Source organism: Etheostoma cragini, chromosome 4, assembly GCF_013103735.1.
Source record: "Etheostoma cragini isolate CJK2018 chromosome 4, CSU_Ecrag_1.0, whole genome shotgun sequence".
Lineage (NCBI taxonomy): Eukaryota > Metazoa > Chordata > Actinopteri > Perciformes > Percidae > Etheostoma > Etheostoma cragini.
In genome coordinates this window covers 6,580,296-6,603,830 of record NC_048410.1, presented here as the reverse complement: position 1 = coordinate 6,603,830, position 23,535 = coordinate 6,580,296, and the positions used below count along the sequence as shown (strand labels likewise).

At 41.0% G+C, this 23,535-nt stretch overlaps 1 protein-coding gene across 2 annotated transcripts in view; it reads right to left on the bottom strand.

Moving 5' to 3' along the window:
- Window positions 1-23,535, bottom strand: part of cdh4 (cadherin 4, type 1, R-cadherin (retinal)) — a 199,448-nt gene that overhangs the window by 5,151 nt on the left and 170,762 nt on the right. The window contains exons 9-15 of one of the 2 annotated variants that reach the window (XM_034868355.1): window positions 23,187-23,324; window positions 12,821-13,006; window positions 11,506-11,759; window positions 7,240-7,391; window positions 2,177-2,413; window positions 1,181-1,414; window positions 455-594 (exon numbers count right to left, since the gene is read on the bottom strand). In XM_034868355.1, the coding sequence (XP_034724246.1) occupies window positions 455-594; window positions 1,181-1,414; window positions 2,177-2,413; window positions 7,240-7,391; window positions 11,506-11,759; window positions 12,821-13,006; window positions 23,187-23,324 (1,341 nt within the window). The remainder of the gene's footprint in view (window positions 1-454; window positions 595-1,180; window positions 1,415-2,176; window positions 2,414-7,239; window positions 7,392-11,505; window positions 11,760-12,820; window positions 13,007-23,186; window positions 23,325-23,535) is intronic. The other variant, XM_034868356.1, reaches the window with a different exon arrangement.

The window sequence follows — 23,535 nt, the reverse complement described above, 5'->3', positions numbered from 1 at the left end:
TGTCTGGCGCAAACCACTAGCTGAACCTGACGGCCCGGCAAACGCATGTTTGGCGTTGACATGGTACCTCAAGACATGGTACAACAGCTCCGGTGAAATTGAAACTCCTTGTTATAAATCTTGCAAATAACCTTGTACTTGTTAACTGCACCATCATCATTCTTTTTATATTTGAATCCGTCAATAGGCCCACTTTGCTCACCTTGCTCCATCTTGCCTCTAGCTCCCAACCACTTTCCTGACCTGAATAATTTGTCACACTGCGCATGCGTGAAATGCGTTAAAAAAATTGACGTAATTAACAACAAACAACTAATTAACGTCGTTAACGCGCTATTTTTGACAGCCCTACTTAAAACCAATGGCGTATTTCAAAGATGCCACCGCTGGTGAACAGCTTTTCATGACCTTTATCAATTATGTATATACTGTATGTATGATCATCAAATGATACCTGGTCCTCCTCTCCTCCTCCCTCCTCATCATACTTGAGGATGTTGTCTCTGACGTCGTCCTCAGGGTCGATCAGTAGGGGCTTTGCCTGCCGCTCCTTCTCTCTGCGCTTCATCCACACCACAAACAACAGAACCATGCCTGTGAAAGACAGAAACAGTAGCTGCTGTCATAAAGAAAGGGTGTTCATTGTAGTCTTAACAGTGCTGTAGTCAAGACCACCTAAACCAAGGCCTAGTCATCACCAAGACTTTGAAGAGTTGAGACTGAGTCAAGACCAAGACTAGACCAGTGCCAGACAGCCACAGCTTCTCCTGTCTGCCACATTCACTTTCTCTGGAGTCCATGTTTAGGGGGGGCGGGAAGAGGAGATTAACAGTAACAGATATCCAATTAGAAATGAGTCAAGTTATTGGTTGCATTTGAATCAGGAAGTTTTGCATCCAGTCATAGTTATGTTGTTAACACATTAAATTAGACAATGCAAAAGACATGTAGTGCTATGCTTGCAGCTGTGGTTTGGACCAGTCTTAAATTAAAATCCAGATTCCTTTTAATCAGAGACTGAGACCAGACCAGACCTTCAAAAAGTGGTCTTGAGACTGGTCTAAAGACCAAGGCCGGTCTCAAGTATTACAACACTGAGACACAACCACATCTTACAATACAAACTGATTTATTAACCCAATAGTGTGTAAGTTTCCTCGTTCTACTGTGTTGTACTCACTGAGCAGTATGATGATGCAGACGAGTATGGCGATGATGGCCCCGGTGCCGAGGCCGGCGGCCGCCACAGCCCCTGTGGCGCTGCAGTCCCCGTTATTGTCACAGGGACAAACTTTGACTCTAATCACAGAGCGGTTGGACAGAGGAGGGTTCCCAGAATCGGAAACGATGATGGGGATCTCGTACACACTCGCCTCCAGGTAAGGGATCCTTAGCCTCAGCTGAGCATAGTCACCTGAAGCGTGGGAGTGAGATAGTGTTAATGATGGAGAGAAAACAGTGGAAAGGACAACATTAAGAGATGAGTAGGAGGAGAGGAAGAAGAAGAAGGGGAAAATAAGATTAGAGAAATTACATTTTGTTTACTGCAGAATGTGATGTTATCGTGTGCGTAGGTACGAGAGAATGACATACAAAATAAAAGCTGCAACCAAACAAACTGCACAGCAATCATTCTGACGTGAATGTACGAGAGGAGGCATTAAAAGTAAAAAACACAAACAATGTATAACCTTCAGCATCTACCACTCAGTCAAGCTAGGAAAAAGGAGGGCCTCAGTGGGAGAAGTATCCAGGTATGTGATCAGATTTGTCCTCAAGACAACTGCTGTGATACATCCATCTGGGTGGATTTGGTGACAGATCGGCCGCTCGGGGGACGGAGAGATGAATGGATCTCATTTGTCACAAACGATAGATCGTACGTCAACACTGGATAGCACCCGCGTCTCTCACTGTGAGCTTTGTGAGACATTTTGTTAAACTTGGACTTCTCTTGCAGCTTACAGCAATCCCTGGTTCCCTGATTGATGTCGCCAGTTATTCTGCACAGGGCCTTTGCATCCCATCTGTTACGTTTATGGTTTAATTCAGCTGGGGATGCTGAATTTATCATTCCCACACACTGTTCTTCATTCATTTTACATCACAAGGGTAGGTTGAATATTTTCAATATGAATTGTAGCTACAGTTAAGACAATGAACAGCGTTTAATTACCGCTGAGTCGGGAGATGGTCCAGTTGCGGCGAACGCTTGCAGGAAAAGAAGGCAGCTCGAAGACAAAGGGCCCTACGTTGGGGTCGGCGTCAGCGTCTGAGGCTGTAATGTTGACTCTGGAGTTGGGGCGTGCACGCTCGCACACCTGGGCCTCCCGGGGTATCAGCACCGGCGCGTTGTCGTTCACGTCGATCAGGTAGATCTGGAGAGTTCCTGTCCCGCTGGCTTGAGGCGAGCCTGAGGGGAGGTGAGAGGAAAGAGATCAAAGGAGGAGATGGTGAGATAATACGTAGCGATCGAGAGAGGAGTGAACGGCAGCGAGGCAGAGGAGTGAAGATGACATGATTGGAGATGGAGCAAAAAGCAGTAAAGGGGAGTTAAGTGAGAGCAAAACAATCCTTCCATTTCAATTACATTGTTTCCAGCTGATGTGTGTCTGGAGGTGAGTAAATGAGGCGGGCAGCCACAGAAACAATTGGGACGAAATCTGTTTTGTTTACTAAGATGCTGAAAGCGGAGGGGCAATGTTGTGTACATTTGTACAGAGCACCCAAACAAAACTGCCAGAACAAATGAAAGGACACATACATTTTTTAGGCCTTGTGTTCAGAACCGGCTGCTTTCTGAAAAGGCTGAGGCAAGTCTCGTATTGGAGGGGATAACACTTCCATAAAGATTGTGGTTATCTGCACTCTCCAAAGCCCACTGGGAAATGACTCAAACACTAACCCTTCACTACACCCTGCAACTCAAGCTCATCATTACTTATTCAGGGATTTTCACTACTGAGAGAACAGAACAGAACCATCAAGTTGAGAGACACATTGATGTTTTATGCATTAACAGCAAATGTGCTTTGATTACAGCACATGACTGACTAAGAAATGCTTTTCTGCCACACTGTTTCTGTTGCTCTTGGTGCTGCATAACATGGTGCTGGGAATAAGCGCCTCGTTAGTTTTTTAGTGCACTGCTTGCTGTCGTTATGCTGTTCTGTCTAAAGCTGTGCAACGCGAAAACAGTGAGAACATTTGTAATAAGGTTAAACATTTAAGTCTTGGGATTAAAGTGGTATGGTAAGAATGACATTTAAAAAATGTCATTCCTCACGTTATAAGGTCTTCACACATCAATGCATCTAATTGTTTCTGTTAAAATGCAAATTGTAAAAGCCCTGAAAACTCATTTTCTTAATCAGCTTGTTACTTTGAGCAATGGTGTCCTACATAAACACAAGACTGTCTAGCGGTTTTGGTTATTTCACATGTCAGATAGTATCTGCTGATGTATATGTGCTCATGGATTCTCTGCACCAATGAGGATTTAACAACATTTGAATCCAAACATGACAGTTATGAGGTTGTTTAATTATGCAGCCAGCCTACTCTCAATCATTTCTAAAGTTTATTTTTACGGGGCATTTGCTACTTTTATTTTGATAGGACATCTGAAGACATGAAAGGGGAAAGAGGGGAAACAACATGCAGCAAAGGATCGCAGGTTGGAGTTGAACCTGGGCTGAGGAGTAAACCTTTATATATGGGAACCTGCTGTAACAACTGAGCTATCCAGGCGCCCATTCTCAATCAATTCTGATCAAAGCACACAAAAACGAGCCAAATCAAGCTGATTAGAAAAGCTTTGTTTGTTTCTTATTTAGTCATTAATACTTAATGTAATAAAAAAATACTTAAACTGGCAATCCTTAAGATTTCAGTTCTGGTTTGAGTGAAAACATTATGCTGAAAGTTCGTCTGTAGTATAGAAATAGAGTGAATCTCATTCTATTTCTATTGTGTGGAGTCTTGTTGTCGGTACATGAGTATTCAGAATTTACTGCATTTTTTTTTCTCTCCATAAAATAGACAAAAACTGTATTACAAGATTTTTTCTGGAAGATGTCCAAACACCCAGGTTATAATACTACAAATATAACAGTATTTCAACACTTTCATCAGTGGTTGATAGGCTCGATCCCCATTGTGTTACCTCCTTCAGTGATAGATAATGACTTAAAAAACTAAAAGAAAATCTTCGAGATTACAGCCTTGAATTGTGAAGTGTTGCGTGGCTTTAAGTTATCAAAGCACTGGCAGACGGGTGGGTATGGTGCAGAACAAGGCAACGAAAGGAATGATAATCTCTTTCATTTAAAAGTGTTTGTTTTTACCGGGCTGTGAGTTAAAATGATAAACAGACTCCAGTACGATTTAAAACCAACAGCACACCATTTGAGTAGGATAAGCTTTCTGCAGCTAAGGAAAGCTAGTAGTAGTTAGATGCAGCCATCATTAATTGATGGTAGCTAGCCACTAGATTTTAGAGGCAACCATGTGCGACACAATATTTATGTGACCCCTATAGCTACTAGTTACTTTGTAGATTCAGATTTTACACATAAAACATATCTGCTTATATATGATGATTAGGTAAAATGGAAATAGTATGCAAAAATGTATAAGGAAATAGCTTCACCTCAACCTGTTAAAGTGTTAGTAGGGTTCAGTCATATGGTTAAAATCCATATCATAATATTGTATTTCCCAATGACAACATATGCAAAAACAGCTAATGTGTGCAAAATCACGAATCAAATCAGAAAACTGACGTGAAGAACAATGTCCCACTGTTATGCATTACACCTGACAAGTCTCCTTACACATGCAAATCAAGGGCTTCAGTAACTTATTTGGAAATGTATAATGAAAATTTGCTCAGAATCATTAACTCAGTCTTTTAGTACACAATAACAATCCACTGAAAGTTGATAAAGGCTAGTACTGAAGTCCTTTTCACAAGTTATAACCAGTAATAATTTGCCAAAAATATAATTATACCATTCTAAAGAAAGTCATTTAGCATATTAGGTAGCGTAGACCAACGGTGTTCCGTACACTTTTTGCCCTTCAGCGCACCTCAGCAAACACTCCTCTGTTGATAAGAGCCAAACGAGCATGTTTGTGCGCTCCTTCTCCACTGCACGCAGGATGACATGCAAACAGACTTCTGCTCTGGCTTCACTAGGACAGTAAGGCCAAACGGTCATCGCCTGGTATTAATGTTAAAATGACTATTTCAAAGCATATTTTTACAACAAAAGGTGATATTTGACAGCTTGTAATAACACAATAATAATTTCCTACAAATACAGTAATGTGAGAAGCATAAATTAGGTCAAAATGTACATTTTCACTGCTAGTCATCTCCCCTCTGAAGCTGGAGTCGGAGCCTCTGCTTCCCCATCCTTATTGTCAGGCTCTGTGGCTGCAAGCCCTAGTGACAAATGCCGTGGGTGACTCGTTGGTAATTATGATGTAAATGTAGCCTACGTTACTAATTTTTTAAATACTTACTACAGTTTGCTGATTTCTTAAACTTTTACTTACTTACTGTACTTCTGAATATAGGTAGCTAAGAAACTCATTATTTCTTCCATTATTATTCTCCATTGATACCACTTCTGATCGTACCATTACAGCCCCAAAGTACAGATAAAGAAAGTAGGTGCACTGCTCTGTTGAACAGACTGCAGTGATATATTGAGGGCTTGATGTTCAGTTGACAAACCCCTGTACACAGACTGTCAGCAAGCATAACAAAACTCCAGACGCAATGTAGCATAGATAGAGTTTACCCCAGTAGTTCATCAGTGTTGTGTTTCAACTTTTTCCTTGTCAGACAGTAACTTGGTGCATCAACTATGTAAAGGTCTGTTGCCTCAAGCCCCAAGGCCCTTTGACGGTCTGTCGGTTATGATTGGCTGGGTGCTTTGTTGCTTTTTTCGCTTCGCTTGAGTAGAATAAGTAAAGAGAATTTCAATCAAAGTGGAATATATCCCCTTGTTGACACTGGGGCTACAGAATCAATAGCGAGTCAACGCTTACGTTGGTGTGCTTCAGGGCAACCAATCCCCTCATTTCTCACTGAAGTAAAAACACCTGGGTCCCTCCTACGTACACAGGGACCAAACACCTCTATTTGTAGTGTTTTATTTATTAAGCTTAATGTGGCAGCTTAGGCTGATATTTAAGACTTTCATCAACAGATCCTATCTTTAATCCTTTTTTAGACCCAGGGAAATGAAGGTTGGTGCATATTTATGTACAGTACACTTAAAATGGTCAGTATATGAATATTACATTACGCTCATTTACAGTTCACACACACTATAGGGTATCTGGCAGGAAAGTAACAAGGGTGTGACATATTTAACACATTAAACTCATTAAACTGTTTACTCTGCGTTTGTGTAGCTTTGGTTAAAAAAATAAAATAATATGAAATACAATATTTTATATTAAATATAATGTGAAGTCCTACTCAGTTTTATCATAGTGAGTTTAGTGGAGCTAACCGCTGTCATTGGATAGACCTGTGTTAGTGACTTTATACAATCAATGTGAGGTGTACTGAGGTGAATAAAACGGCTTACAGTAGCAAATTTGACTGTTTTCCAATAGCAAGTAACCCTACACTGTTATGTCAAGTGACATGTTACTTGACTATGTTGTGGTCCATTATGACAGCCAATACATTCACACCCAGCACTTTCAATCTGATGATGAAAAAAGATAAAAAAAAAAAAACAGCTTCCTTTTCAGTCAGATGATGATTGATGTGTTGTTATTGGCATTAAAATAAAGCTGATGCAATATTTTTACAGTGAAAGAAATGACAAAATAAACAAGATCATGAGCCTACATCCATGCTAGTCAGGCTGTATGTTGACATAGCGGTGTTTGAGCTAAATGCTACAATCAGCATGTTAAAATGCTCACAATGACAATGCTAACATATTGATGTTTCGCAGATGCAATGTCATCTTGGTTGTGTATGTGTGTTGATATAATAATAGCATAATACTGAATACAACGTACCACTAAGGCTGATGGAATGCTTTTAGTAATACATGTATTTTGTCATTAACAAAAGTATTGGACAAAGTAGAATTGTGACCAAATTGGTGGACCGACGGACATGTGGCTAAAAAAGTGGCTATGTTGTGCTGTATGTGCCATTCTGTTTATCAAATAATCCCGACACACACACTCATTCTGACTTACCGGACTTACCATTGTCGAATGCCAGGAATGTGGCTTCGTACACGTTGTTTTTGACGTACATAGACTCTCGGTCCAGCAGGGACATGGTAGTGATCTGACCATTGGTCCTGTTGATCTTCAGCCAGTTAGCCGGGTCGGACAGCTTGGAGTACCTGTGCACAGAGACATCCACAGAGATAGAAAGACAGATAATTAATCCAAACACAATGATATAGTAACATATTCCACATATTAACTTTTGCACCTAACTGTTACATGAATTCCAGCAGCTCTGAAACTTTGATTTGTGGATCCAAAGTAACCATTATCAGGTTGAATGTTCATTACCATAATAAGCAATACCAGCCAAGCACCTTTGAAATATAGCAGTGACATGGAGAGCAGAACATATGTTCACCAAGCTTATCATAGTAGCAGCTCATTAGCATGAAGACCGATGAAAACCTGAGCCCGGTTGCACAACAGCCAAGCAGCGCTCCTAACAACTTCCCTTCTCTTTATTCCCACACAGTCGCCACAGCAACTTCCATTGCTGTCATTAGTCGATATGTCAATGGAGTGGAAAGTGACAGCTGCAATTAAAATCTATAAATCACATAACTACTATGACAAGTCTTAACAACTGCCTGAATGGAGGAAGCGCTTCACTCTGAGGTCTAATGAGAAAGAGTTAGGGTTTATTTCGAGTATATTCTCACTGGTAGGTAGCTAGTCAGTGACACCACCACAATGACAGGAGGTGGAGGTGAAAGACACAAGCAGACAGAGAAAAAGTGAAAGGGAACAAAGGAGTGTCTTGTAAATGGAAGCATGGTCGGTAGAAAATGCCATGACGAGGAAACAGGGCTTAATTAAAGCAATGCGTTGGAGGCTGACACTAGTTTGCCAGAACCAGGCATGGAGAAAACTAATTCAACCTTCTAGGCTGCTACACACTTAGCATACAGACAGACATCTTCTTCTTAAAGGAAATAAAACAGTTGAAAATAAATCTAATTTCAAGTGAAAAAAGGTTGTCATACAGTGTTAGTCAGGATTTGATGCTAGCCCGCAGGTTAGATTCTGGTGTTTGCGTGTCATGCCTGGAACTCTGATCTCCATCCTGTGCCAATAAGTTTTTTTTCTCCTCCTGTCTTCATGTATTGCTGGCAGACCAAAGTGTCTAACCATGCTGACAACTGCTGTAGACCATAACCCCTAACGTTCTGACCGGGGTCTTAGAGACTCTGTGTCCTCTTTAACAGCTCAAAAACTTTCATTTTTGTTTAATCAGCTTTGATACTTCACGACTTTACCAAAATCTATAAGAATTGCTCAAACAAGATTTTGAACAGATGACAAAAGTCCTCTTGGAAAAAATTACATTCATTGGTTTAGGCGTCTCAGAGACCAGAGCTGTAAAATATGTCTGGATTGATTTTGAATTGTCTATATCTGTGATTGGTAGTATTTGTATTTAGCATTCCCCCTCCCAAATTCCAAATATTACTTACGTTATTGAAGTTTTATAACAGTTTGTAAATTGCAGCAAATCGTACCAGCAAATTGAGTCGGGTTTGTGGCAGAGAAAAGGGTAACAACTCCAGCAATTTTCTTTGCACATTGGGCCTTTACTAAGATCAGAAGAAAAGATAAAACATGTGATATACTGTATGTAAAAAACATGGGATGGAAATGTTTAAACATGTTTTTCCTGGCATTGTTAGGTAGTATCTGTGGGACCTCAAACAATGAGGAAGTAAAGCTAATATACAAAACATAAGGGTCAATCCAAACCATAATTACCATCACTCTTAATATCTTGAACTCAATAGTAATCATACCCTTAAAGGGCCCTCCATTGATTCTAACACAAGTTTTGCATTACAAACCGCATGCCGTCTAGACACGGATGAGGACTGAAGCTGGTGCTGCTGCTCTACCAATGTGTTTCCTCTGCTCTGTGGGCTGCGTAGACATTGTGTAAATGTCAGCATGTTTTTTAATATTCTTTTTTTGTCATTCATGAGTTTCCCAACTTCATGGAATTGCAATTTTAAATTGCCAGAGTTCCTATTTTAATCCTAAACACAAGCCCTAAACAAAGCCCTTTGGAAGTTACAGTAGGTCCAACCAACCTCACATCACAACACTGTCCTCACTCTGCAGGGCTATTATTCTAATACTAGCAAAGACAAAAAACACACATACAGTAGCTCAGGCTGTCACTTAAATTACATCAAACAGTAAAATCAGCTGGCACAAAAACTCAGCCTCACATATCTCCCCATTCTTTGGAAAAGAAAAAAGAGAGAAAAAAGCAAGAAATTCAGAAATATGTATAAAAAAAAAACTCAAGTTGGCTCCTCACCCATCTACTGCTCACGCACAGGGCTTTCACTCATCCTCTGTGGGTGCTTGTGTGCATGTTTGTGTGTGTTTGTGAGTCTACGGCTCTGCATTTCTGTCTTTTGTGTGAGCTTCAGCAAGGGTTCAAGAGAGGTCACCTAAAGGGAATACAGCAGCAGCAGCAGAGATGAGGCTGTCTGAGCCTGAGCTCAGTGTCTGCTGGCAAGTTGCTTTGGAGAAGAAGACAGCAGCTCTGAGCTCCCATCAATAACAGACACACAGACTGACGGAGAAGAAAGTGACAGGGTCAGAAGGAGCAGGGGGGAGGGAGAGATGAGAGAAAAGAGAGTAAAAGAGGAGTTACTTCTCTCAAAGGGCAGAGGAGCTCAGCCCACTTAGTTTGCATGGCAGTTTATGTATGAGTACATATCCCACTCCCACCCTCGCCATCAATTCAGTAACATTCCCACTCAGTGGAAAAGTATGTCTTCCTGACATTAAAAAAAATCAATCTCTCTTGCTGGAACTGGCTTTGGAGTGGAACGGTGCCGCTGGACCTTAGTGGGCATTTGGGAGTTTCTGTCACAAAGGGTCGATGCCTGGATGGCACAATGCTTGCCATGTGTCACCCCGGTTAGGAAGGATGGAGGGTGAAATCAATGTTGAGGAAGGGAAGAAGATAAGGGATCTAAGGAGGGCACACAGACAGTGTCCAACTCATTACAGGATGACCTCTTCACATCAGTCGCCTGGCAACGACGAGGTAACTGGAGCTCGGTCTGTGGGCGGAGGGTTGGTTGAAAATGTCACAGGGAAGGGAGAAACTGCGGAGAAACTACGCACCACTGATTTAACACTGGTGACACACAGATTGAAAGAATGATACATTGTAGTCCTCAGACTATAGTCTCACTATACAGTGTCTGACTTTGTGTCTTTGTCCTTTTTTGTTTTAGTTCTTTGTTGGCACACTGTAATGTGAGTCCTTAACTGGAAATATATCCAAGAATCTTCATTTTCATTTAAATTAATGACGATTAATGATATGGTGTTTTGGACTAAACACCTAACGTTGTGTGTTTCCTGACATTTCTAATTTCCTTATTAAATGTCTACACACATTAAATGTGGGTAGAAAGAAAATGTTTTTTATTTTATTATTTAAGACATTTAATGTAATTTGCTTCCTTGAATAGTGTATGCATATACTGTACATATGCATATCATTTGTATAAAGATACCTCGAAACTAGATAAGAAAACATTTGAATTGTTCAAATGTATTGCACAGTACAGAATATATGGTAACTGATTACATGTAAGTGAAAGGGGTTGCTCTTTAAGACAAACCTACAGAACAACCTCACCTGACTGCAGTTCCTCTAACCTACTGTATCGAGCTTAATATAGGTGTTTCAACTAGCTAACGTAGTACAGCTAAAGAAGCAGGTATTTCCTTCAGGAGTTGGTGGAGACCAAAACAGAGAAAAAAAGAGGGTGAATATTGGATTTACATGAATCAGTTGGACACAAATATGACTCCAAATGAATGGTAATTTTGCTGTTTTCCTGCTAGATGTGTAAATAAGCAACTGTTGCTAACTGGTACCTCATGTTAGCTTGTTTTTGCTCCCCCCAAGTGGCCAATAAATCAAATATTGCACTTTTTAGATCATTTCAATAAAATGTTGGCATTTTAGGTTAAGCTGCTGTCAAAATGAAGCTGCAAGATGAAGATCTATAAATGATCCTTGTGGAAGACAATAACTGTAACCTATGAGGCTACTTGCACTTCAAGACAACAGGACGTCACACAAATGGGCTGTTTCAGTAACACTCCCACCACTGCACTACCCTGTGGAAAATTGCCAGATTGCTTTTTTTGGTCTGAACGGGGCCTTTGAGTCAGCATATAATGAATGTGGTGTGCTTAAAGTACCTGACAATCTGGTGGATGAAGTGGTCAGGGTCCTGAGCAGCAAACACGGTAAGAGTGGTCCCTGCTGGCACACCTTCCTCAAAGCGGATCATCTTGGGGTTGACAGGGAAGACGGGTGGCTCGTTCACATCCTGAATCGAAATGGTAACTCCTGCTGTAGACTGAGGAGAGGACAGGATGCCACTGGCCAGGTGGGCCTGGTTGGAAACCACCACGGTCAGCATGAAGGCACGATTCATCTCAAAATCCACCGGCTAGAAAATAACCAAGGATGTGTGAGAGAGGAGAGAGAGAGAGAAAGAGAGAGAGAGAGAGAGACAGAAAACAAGATGGGAGGGGAAATGAGTGAAGCTGATTGCAAGATTAGTTTCAACTGTGTTCCAATTTGAGAAATTACATTAAATTCAATGAAAACAATGAGGGACCAAAGTACTCAGTTATAAACATCTGGCACTTCAGAGCATCTGGAAAAATACAAGACGCAATGTTGAAAACTAATAGAGAACAAAGCTAAAAAGCAGACATCAAAGCTGCAAATCAACTGTGGAACAGGCTGTATGGTTGGGAACACCACTATCAACCACCTGATGTGAGCAGATGATCTGGTGATTCTTAGTCCATATAGTGCTGGCCTTAATAAGTTACTAAGGGTATGCTCCCAATATGGCTCAGATTTTACATTAAGTATAATTCTAAGAAGAGTAATACTATGATTGCTAGAAGCAGGGAGGAGAATAAATCGTAATTTCCCGCTTCCTGTCTGTCTAGTACTGCCCTTAAAGTGTGTGACGAGGTCAAATACTTAGGGCATTATTGTATGATGTATGTACAAGCTAATATGCTGAATTGCAAATTTAGAATGTGTTTATTGTCTGTGAAGACCAAACTTTTTAAAGCGTTTTGCACCCCAGTGTTTACTGTCCACTTGTGACGGTGCTATAAGAAAGTAGTAGACAGAAACTCAATGTGGCAAACAATGATGGCATGAGGCTGCTGTTTAAAATGCCACGATGGAGCAATGCAAGCCAAATGTTTCTAAGTGTTGATGTATACACCTGTCCTGCTGTACTCAGGAATCTTATGTACAGATGTATGTGTATATGCTATATGCTATAGTCTATATGCTAATATCTGAACACTCTTTCTTTGCATTTTGGAACTCTGGCTGACATAGTCATTTCTTATTGTATGTGTTTGTCTTGTATGTCTCTGTCTTTTGCTAGTTTTGTATTGTGCTATGGAACATTTTTTTTGTCCTGAATAAGGACTATGATGATGTATTATAGAGAAGCCAAATACACAGCTTCATTTTTACCTTTACAACTGTCAGCATGCCATCATTGGTGATGGGGTTGGTGCGGATGGTGAAGTGTCCAGAGGGGTCTCCACTGACAATGCGGTAGACGGCGTTCCAGTTGGGACTGTGGGGCTGATCCCTGTCCACCACCGTGAGGTTGGTCACCACCAAATTCACCTTGTTCTCTGGCAACTCCCCTGAAAACTACAGGAGGGAGGGAGGGAGGCAGGGGAGGTAAAAGTAGGGAGGATAGGACAGATAACATCTGATGTTGCTCCAGCACTCGGCTAATGCATGTTAATAAAGTTGATTTATTGAGATCCTTAACATTTGCTTGTGTCATCATCAATCTTTTAGCATTTCTCATAACTGTAATTATAAAAACAAACTGCTTTTAGGCTCAGGCCAATAATGCTCATTACATTGAAAGTGGTATCAAAACATACGGGGGAGAAATTAGAAAGATAGGCGAGGGAGACAGGAGGAGACATTTGTTTAAATGTGGATAATAGAGAATCATATCTTTCATTATGTTGATTATGTCCCTTATTCCAGGCCATGTCTGCTTATATGAAACTCTTATTTGAACTAATGGATTTGTTCAATTAATTGTTTACCCATTTAATTTAGATGCTGTGCATTCCCCAAATCTGGGTCTTAATAAGCAATTAGATAAGTACTGTAATTAAGGCAGCGGTAGAAATAATCTTTGGCTAATGATCGTCATTATTTTGCAATCTGAAACAACTCCCCTCTGAATTAACTCTGAAGGAAACTTGGTTACAGTTGCAGAGTCTTTAGGGATTTACACACACACACACACACACACACACACACACACACACACACACACACACATACACATACACACACAGACAAAGCTTTAATTGTCAGAAGATAATCCGTGTTTCCTCTTGTAAAGTGTTAACTTGTTTATTGGGTGTGTCTGCCAGCTGCTGTTCATTTTAATGGCTTCATCATCGTGGGATGAAGTAGTGTCCAAACCGCCAGATTCCTGTCGTCCGCTTTTCTTCCCCTCCCTCCCTCCCTCCCTCCTTGCCCCCTTTTCTCCTATCCCCTGCAGTATGACCACACTGATAAGCACAGAACAAATTAAATATGCACTCTCAGGCTCTTGTGTGTGGGCTCCACCATTTCATTTTTACCCAAAGCTTTAGCAACAAACCCCACCACAACCTCCCAGGCTTGTTGGGCTGCGCTGTCAGACGGCCAAATGGAATATGCTTTCTCAGAGGCATACACAATGGTGCTGACTGTAGGGGAGGACACTTCCAAAATGTCCACTCTCACTAAAATGCAATGTGGACCCATTAGTAAGCCACTAGAGACACATAGTTCCAGTTCCTGATGATTTTGTAGTTATAAAGAGATGGAAAAAGGAGCAAGACAAAAACGATTCAGTCGTAAGTGATGGTTAAATGGAACCTCAGCCTTCTTTGCATGTCTATAAAATAAAAACATCTTCATTATGTCAGTCTTTTTTATGAAAGTCAGCACTAAACAAAACCCATCTAACACAATGTCACGTAGATCTGATCACTTTTAATTATTTCTTTGCATGTTTTAAACTGTCTGTAAACATGACTAGTCTTCAGACATCTGAGCTGCAGTTCAGCCAGGGGAAATCGGTGGGACATTAACCCCAAATCATTCTAGAAAATAAATCTGCATCAAGGTGTACTGCCCAGCAGGGGAAATCTACTACAATTGAATTGAAAACTGGATCTGAAATAAAAAATGTTCCAATTCAGACGGCAGAGCTCAAAAATACTAAACAAGCTCTTCCTTTTCCTTCATGAAAAAAACCACTAAATGATAACGACAGCATTACGTACAACTAAATGTCCCAAAATAGACTCCTACTAATATCGGACTGCAACCAGCCCACTTAAGATGGTTGTAATGTCTTCACTATAATAAAGATATATAATAAAGATATAATAAAGATATAGCTACTGGCAACAGGCATCTACCCTCACTCCATTTTCTTGTGGTGCATAATCTCTGGCACTCCAACTCTTTCTTTTTCTTTTAGCGCTACAGGTGAATCACAAATAGCACTTCATTCAAATCTGTAAGCCTGTGTCTGGGAGTTCAAGCATTCCACGCCACAAGTCTTCTAAACTACTCCCCTGCTCCTCATCATTGTTCCGTGAATGAAAATACCCTGGGTACACTTTAACAGGGATGTGATACACAATATTACATAGGTTGTGACAAGTACCACTGTCTTTTTGTTTATCACATAATGACAAATATCAGTCGCATTGCAATTTCAGGTCCATGTGGTGAAATGAATAAAACAATTTGCTTTTTTTCAAATTAGATGCTATATATCAGCTTGGTTTACACCCCTGCAAGCAATTTCACTTAATTAGCGTGCTTATGTTTTCTCTATGCCTCCCGTAGAGAGTAATGAATTCTTCTCACGTCTGTCATACACAAATAATTACGGATCCGCTCTAAGTCGAGTTGCTTGTGTGGGAAGCAAAACAAAAAAAGTAGAGATCAACAAAGCAGCGGAAATGGCATCTGGTTTCTGTGCCGTGGATGTTCATGCATAACTATGTCGCTGTTTGTGTCTAAGTTAAGGACATGCAACAACAGCCAGAACGTTTTATACATTTCTACTCATTACCACCTCTGAGTACCACACCAACGTACAGCCAACTGCTCCTTTACTAACTAAGCTCAGGCAAATCTACAGTCATTTCCTCTGGAAGGACAGTGGCCCATAAATGACACACATTTATCACAGTGTATGTGAGCATTGATCAATGTGTACTATATATATGTAGATGACAATGTACAATGTGTTTTTCTGTGTCATCGTGTCCATTTTCTGGCTAGCGAGAGGACTGTGGTCTGGAACCATAATTTTGGTCTACAACCATATATTCAACTCTGTACTCCGTGTACCAACCACCGACCGACCACATTCTGCTGCTGACCCCGGTTGCTTCCCACCGGAGGAACTGAAGCGGCAGACAATGACAGCCGAGCGGACAGTCAAGTAAGTTCAGGATACCACCTGCGGCGACAACCAGACAGCCGGAAAGGGGACCTCTTTGGCGGGTACGATTCTGCTGTCTCAATCCCCCAAAGACGGTTCCCTTGCCGGCTCTCCTTCCTCCCCGTTGGGAGGACAGGAGCTTGTAATGGCAGAGGACTACGGAGTCCCTCTGCGGCGACACACAGGTGGCAGGGTGGAAATGGCCAGTTTCCCCACTTCCCCACATAAACGGCCTGGAGCTGTCCACAACTCTGAAAGTGTTGCAACATTTTGCCCAAATGGTGGCAGGGAGGCGTCTCATCGTCAAAATGGACAACATGACTGTGGTGGCATACAGAAGCTTTCGGGGTGGCGTGTGCTTGGCTCGGCGATAGCCATGAGTCTTCTACTGTGGACACAAAGACAGCTGCTGTCACTCAGAGCTGTGTACATCCTGGTGGTTTTGAACCGGGCTGCAGAGCTAAGGTCGAGGTGGGGTCCCCCTTACAGTGAATGGAAATTTAATCCACTCTCGAGTCTATGAAGCAAGTTTGGGAGAGCATAGGTGGATTGGTTCACCTCACAAGAAAATACACAGCACAAACTGAGGTTTTTGGATGAACACACAGGACAACCCACCGATTGGGGTTTTAAACACTCTTTCTCACCGACCATGGCCCAGGGCCTATACGCTCGTACCCCAGTCCTTCTGATTCCTTGCCTCCTGGAACGTATCAAGGGGCAGAGCCTATTATGGTGGCACTGGAACGTGAAAGCGCATCCTGTTTCCTGACCCTGGTTCAACTACTGGCGGGGTCCCCATGGCAACTGGCAAGAGGACACACTCTTGCTGCTGAACGGTGTAATATTTCACCCCCCGGTGATATGCTAGCAGCTATGGGCCTGGTCGCTGAGCGAGAGCATTTGGAGAGACTAGGCTTGCCCCCTGCCATTGTGCGCTCCACTACTCGGGGTGTTAGGCGGGGTGGTGCGTACATTTTTTCAGATCTGGTGTGTGGAGAAAGGTGCAGTTTCCTCTGCCCCTGGTGTTAACTACCTCCAAACATTGGTGGTTAATGATTTGGCTCCATCTAAAATTAAAGCCTATGTAGCTGCCATTTGTCCTGCCGTGAGGTCTATGGAGAAAGGTCACTTTTTACGCACCCTCTGGTAAAACATTTTTTGAAGGGTTGTCAGACGATGGAAACCTGCTGTGTGTTCTCTCTCACCTCAATGGGTTTTAGCCCTGGTAGTCAGAACTCTGGGGAACCCTCTTTTTGAGCTTCTGGCACAAGCACCTCTCAAGACGCTGTCACTAAAAACAGCACTCCTCCTCGCCTTGACGACGGCTAAGAAGGGGAAGTGATTTATGTGTGCTGGCGGTTTCATCGTCCCACCTATTCAGGGAAAGGGAACGCGGCCACTTTACAGGCAAATCCATCATTACACCGAACGTTTTGACAATCCTTTTCAGGCTAGGGAGTTTTTCCTTCCGCGTCATAATAACAATGTGGAGGAGACGTCTCACCGACTTGCCTGGTGTGCACGTTTTTCCAGCATGTTCTCGCACGGCAGGCATTAGATGAACACAGCAGTTGTTTGTTCACTACGGAGAACACTCACAGGGTGAGATTCTTTGGAGCAGCGTCTGTCCCATTGACTGTGTGAAGCTATCACCCAGGTCTATAGCACAAAGGGTTGGAACCCCCTTCAGGACATTAAGGCGCACTCCACGAGAGTGGTGGCAGCGTACGCGGCCTTCTCAGAGGCATGACGGTGCCCAACATTTGCGCAGCGACGTCCTGGGCATTCCCTTGATGGCAGATGATGCACTGGCAGGTTGGATTTTGCTGCTGTCTCCATCTCCCTGCACTGGAGTGGCTTGGAGGAATTCAGGGTTTTTGCAGTTATAAATTGTGATATTCATCGTTTGTCACTATAAAACATTTTCATAAACCACATAACATGGTCCTCAATCAGTAGTAGGCCTACTCATGATGGTGACAGGGTTTTCTCAACAAAATAATTTGTGTTTTGATTCATTAACCTTGTTCAATATAGGAATAGTAAGACAAATTAGTCTATTTTCGGCTTGTGGACCTTTTGTTGCAGCTGGCATTGACTATATCAGCTTCACCCTTAACCCAATAGCAGTAGCTCTTGGAAGAAGAAGCCTATACAAAATAGAACAATAGTTATGTATTGTAGTTCTAGATTCTATGAGTATAAGCACAGCCCTCTAAGATTCGGGCCACCTGCTTCACTATAATTGGCTGAAGAAAAATGCTGATGTTGGGAGCAGATCTCTGGTCACGCCACTGTAAAATACAGTATCTGCAGACATAAAAGAAGCCAGTGCGGGGCACAGGGCGTGTAAGAAAACTTCCTGACTGTGCATCCACGAAGGGATTGACCCAATGGCAATAGCTCTTAGAGGGCTGTCCCTAAACCCATAAAATCTGGAGCTACAATACGTAACTATTGGCATGCATGCTCAGGACTGCCCCACCAAGGAGACAGGGATCACGATGTGTGACGCTGACACACTGCTCACTCTGCCTCTGAGCTCGGCTGCAGTATCTGTCTCTCTGTAATCTCAGAAATCGAAGCGCTCACACAAGGAGAAGCTACAATCCTGTAGGTCTGTTAGGCGGGGGTCAGCTAATTCTGTTCCATGAAGAGGCCGAGAGCAGAGTATACAAGCTACATATGGGGAAAAAAGCTTTTGCTTCCAGTTGCTGTTTCCTCATGAACAACCTTCCATATAGTAATCCCCACTCTTGGACAACTCCCTACCCATCCACACACACTGCCATAGAAAAGTGGGCCAGCATGGCTTTCTGTCGGACCAATGTGGAGGTATCAGGGATCAGGGCCAGATGCCTGCAGACAAACCCTGACTACCAGAAGCCCTGTTGGCATGAAACACAGAGAAAACTGATCTCGGTCTCACTTTCAGTCACAGTATCTCGTTGTTCTATGTGTTCCTTTATCTATCAATGTGTTGTTTTAAATTTAATGAATGAATGAATGAATTTATTGTGACCAAAGGGTAGGGTCAGAAGCTTCAGCTAATATCAGGCCCCCCCATCTCACACTTTTAAAAGTAACAAACACATTGTGAAGGAAAAAGGATTTCAAGACAATAAAGATAAATTATACAAAAAAACTAAAGAACATATACACTTACCCAGATAACTTTCTACATACATGCATACATACAGTGTCTTTGCATATGCATCCATTCACTTACCTATATGTATACATATATGCATACATACATATAGCCTACATAGACCCATCAAGTTCCAGTACTTCTATACTTATATATACAGTACATTGCCACCCTAAGGAGAATATTAACCTTAAAAATTATGATAACCATAATGATAATAATGATATTCATCATCATCATCATCATCATCGTCATCACTATTATCAACATTCTCACACAGTAATACTTCTAATTTTCTATACTTATCTGGTGTCAAGTCTTTGAACCTTTTTTAAATTTGAAGACATTCCTACTACGTTTTAAACTCTGGTAATATGTTCCATAACTTCACGCCACAGACGGATATGCACCTGCTTTTAATCACTGTGTTACAGGTAGGTTGTTTCCAATTGAGTTTGCCTCTGAGGGCATAACATGGTTTGTATGTTGGGAAGAAGTAGATTATTTTGAGCATCATATAGATCTAATGCAGTTTTTTGGTTCACCAGGTCCATGAATTTCAGTGTTAGAAAGAATAATTAATTTGTATGATCATTGAAGCCAACATTATTTACAATTTGTATTGCTCTTTTCTGAGTTGTGCACATAGTCTGTAGAATGATTTTACAGACATTACCCTAAATCTCAACACAGTACATTCAATAAGGTAGAATCAGCCTGCTGTAGAGTGTGTTCATAGATCCGTTCAATCTATGATTGTATTCAAATACTCTTTAACTCAACAGTTTCTATCCTTAAGCTTAATCTGAGCTGTTAAATGCGTTTGCAATGTTTTGCAATTCCAAAAATCGTAAACTTTGTTTTTTCAAATTTAAAGACAACTTGTTTACATCAAACCACAGTTTCAATTTACCTACTTCTACTGATACCGTTAGCTGTTGTCCATTAGCTTTTGTAAATAGTCGTCTTCACAAATAAAAATGTTGTCATCTGAAAATGACATACTTCAATATATTGGAAACTTACTGTACAGTACTTTACACAATGAATAATTTTGGTCCACCTAACAAACCCTGTGGCACGCCACACGTGATGTTAACTAGCTTGGACATGGCATTGCCCACTTGTACATGCTGACTACTATTTTTGATGTAGCTCTTTAGCCACTCTAGACCAAAACCTCTGATTCCAAACCTTTCCATTTTACCAACATAATATCATGGTATGTGGTGTCAAATGCTTTCCTAACGTCTATGAACTCTCCACTGCAAACTTCTTATCATCAACTGCACTTGAGAGCATTTCCATAAGTTCCATCAAAGCCATCAATGTTGATCTTCTTTCTCTAAAACCATATTGACAATCAATTAATAGAGTCCAGTCTGGCAACAAAATGTTTTTCAAGTATTTTTGAAAATTGAGATAAAAGTGAGACCGGTCTATATGTATATAATTTTTTTTTAATCTCCAGCCGTGAACAGCAGAATAACTTCTGCCGTTTTCATTTTGTCTGGGAAGCGGCCCAGTTGGAATGATAGGTTACAGATGCATGACAGAGGCAATACAATGGCTGAAGTGACTTCCTTAACTATCATGTCTATCACATCCCAGTCTATGGATTTTTTTGTTTTTCAATTTTTTCAATTATCTTATTATTTCCCATTTTCTCAGAAACATTGATTCAGAATTTCTGGCTCTATAAAATTGTTCTACACTGCCCTCATCAGGAGATATAATTTCCAGTGCCAGATTGGGGCCAACTGACAAAGAACTTATAACACCTTCTTACACAGCATTCATGTTATGACAACTTTTCCATGGAGTAGGTGGTACCAGTTGATTTATAACTGATAATTGTATTTAATATATCCCATGTTCCCTTAAAGTTGTTTTTATTGATTTCAAGTTTATTTTCAATATAGTCCTTGGTTACATTTTCTTATTATGTCTGTTAGTTAGTTTTTGTATCTTTTGTATTTCATTTATTTGTCTATGGATCTATATTTAATAAATTCTTTGTACATACTATTCTTTTTCTTGCATGCGTTCAATCTACCCCTGGTGAGCAAAGGTTTATCCGTATTTTTGTTTTTCCATTTGCTTTGCCTGACTAGATTGCTTTTGTTGTAAATTGCAAGGAAGGAGTCAAGAAATGTATTTTAAGTTGTGTTTATGTTGTTGGCCTGTAAGAAATCACTCCAATCAGGAGACCTGAGATCGGCTCTGAAGGCATTCGCAGCTTCAACGGTTCTTATTCTTCCGTGTCTAATGTTGCTCTCCTCCATTAATTTGTGATTACAGTCATTCATGGCCAAGACTGGTAGATGGTCCGTAATGTCCTTCACAAGAGGCCCGCTTTTTATTTTATTGTCCATACTATTTACAAATATATTATCTATAATTGTGGCTGAATGTGATGTAATTCGCCTTTGTTTTGTGATTGTGGGATATAGACTCATTGCATAAATGGTTTCCTTGAAATCGTATCGCTGATTGCTTGTTTGGGGTTAAGTAGTACAAATAAACATGACATTCTGCTCAGTCTTTACATACACTTTTTCCATTTAATCCTTGAACATACAGTGGTTATGTCATAACTTGGGGCCCAGTACACACAGCTTATCATGATATTTCTGTTCCTGCTCATCTATTATGCATTCACAAACATTCTCCACGGCCACTGTCAACCTGTCTACCACACTATGATTCAATCTTCTATCTACATACAGCGCTGTTACTCCTCCTGCTTTTTTCGTATCCTGGAATTCCATATTCCTCCCCCTGCCATCCCAAATCAAAGTTTCATAAATTGCTATAACACTGAAAGGCCTCATACATTCACTTAGGTAATCAACTATGTCCTGGAAGTTCTTGTTGGGACTATGACTTTTAAAATGAATAATTTCAATAGTCTATTTGTCACATAAATGCCCTTATGCTACGTCTTTCTCCGCTGTTGTATGTGTATTCCATTCATCACAATGTTCTCTGAAAGCAGATTTCAGTTAAGCTACTGTTGCATGATCGTTGTCTTTGATAGGGACCATATTTTCTAATAATATATAAGAGCAGTCTTTCCCTTGGAGACCATTGTAACTGCCTAAGAATAATATACCCTCATGTGCTATATGTAGAATAATGGCTTTATGGGACAGTGGGGTAGCATAGCGATTAACCAAGCAATTGTTAAAATGACAGATACAGGGCCAAGCTGTGATATTGTTTGGTAGAGTCTGACCTCCTTGTTTAGATATATAGGCATTACATTCTTTATTGATACCGCATGAAGAGTACTGGAATGAGGAGGGTGGCTGAATCTTATATTTCATTCTAACCCATTGTGACGGCTCTTAGGCCACAAGCACTATTAAGTCCTTTTGGTTGCTTGGATCTGGAGATTGGCTAATAAGGACTGATGATTGACACCTGGATGAACTGATTGCTCACATGTCCATACATTGTTTAAATTATTTGAGTATCTAGTTTGCTATATTTGTTAATTTGTCTAATGTGTAAATATGTATAATATTGTGGAAAATGTCAGTCGGGGTTCCTCTACTGAGTTGCTGGAGCATTGTAATAAAGAACAGTTGAAGAAGATTGCTCAGCACAACTCTACCGATGTTGAACACAAAGGAAACCTTGAAGTGTATGGTAATGACCAACTTGCAGGAAGAGGGAGTGCTGGGGGACAAGGGAGGTTAGATGGGTGTAAGCAATTCCACCACTGCTTTAAGGACAGAAACAAAAACTAATGTTGGTTTTGAAAATGGAACATGAACAAGAATTAGAAAAAAATCAAGTTAAAAAAGTACATCAACCCAAAGTCCAAACAAACCAAGCAGCTTTGAGGAGGGATAGAGGAAGAGTGACTGCCCTGGCACTCCTATTTATGGACATGTGAGCAATCAGTTCACCCAGGTGTCAATCATCAGTCCTTATTAGCCAATCCCCAGATCCAAGCAACCAAAAGGACTTAAAAGGTCTTGAGGCTTAGGAACTGTCACAACCCCTACTTAAGAGCAAGGTAATAGAAGACATAGAAAACACTGCAATATCCTCCTTCAAATATGGTGAAAATAAAGCCACTCTCTAGTTGTTTAGTAGGGAGCTGGTAACTAAATGGTTATCACCAAAAGAGTAAACCAGGAAGAGGCTGCAGATTTTGCTGAGGAGAAACAAAGTTTAGGACTCACCGTTCTGACTTTCAGCTCTGGGGGATTGTCATTGATGTCGGTAATGCTGATAAGAGCTGTGGCTGTGTTGGACAAGCCAAAGTTCAAGTTGCCTTCCATGTCAGTGGCCTGGACAATGATGGTATACTGGGACACTTTCTGTAAAACAAAAAGCAGAAAACAAACTCAGGGATTCTTATATCAAATGCTGCAACCAAGTTTTGCCATGTGAAAATGACATAGTGAGTGAATAAGTGAATGCATTAATGAAAATCCCCTCAACTCATATTCTCCCCTCTTTGTACTCACTCACTGAAGTCTGTTAGAGCAATCCTCCTTTTTCCAATAAACAGCACGTGCGCACACACAT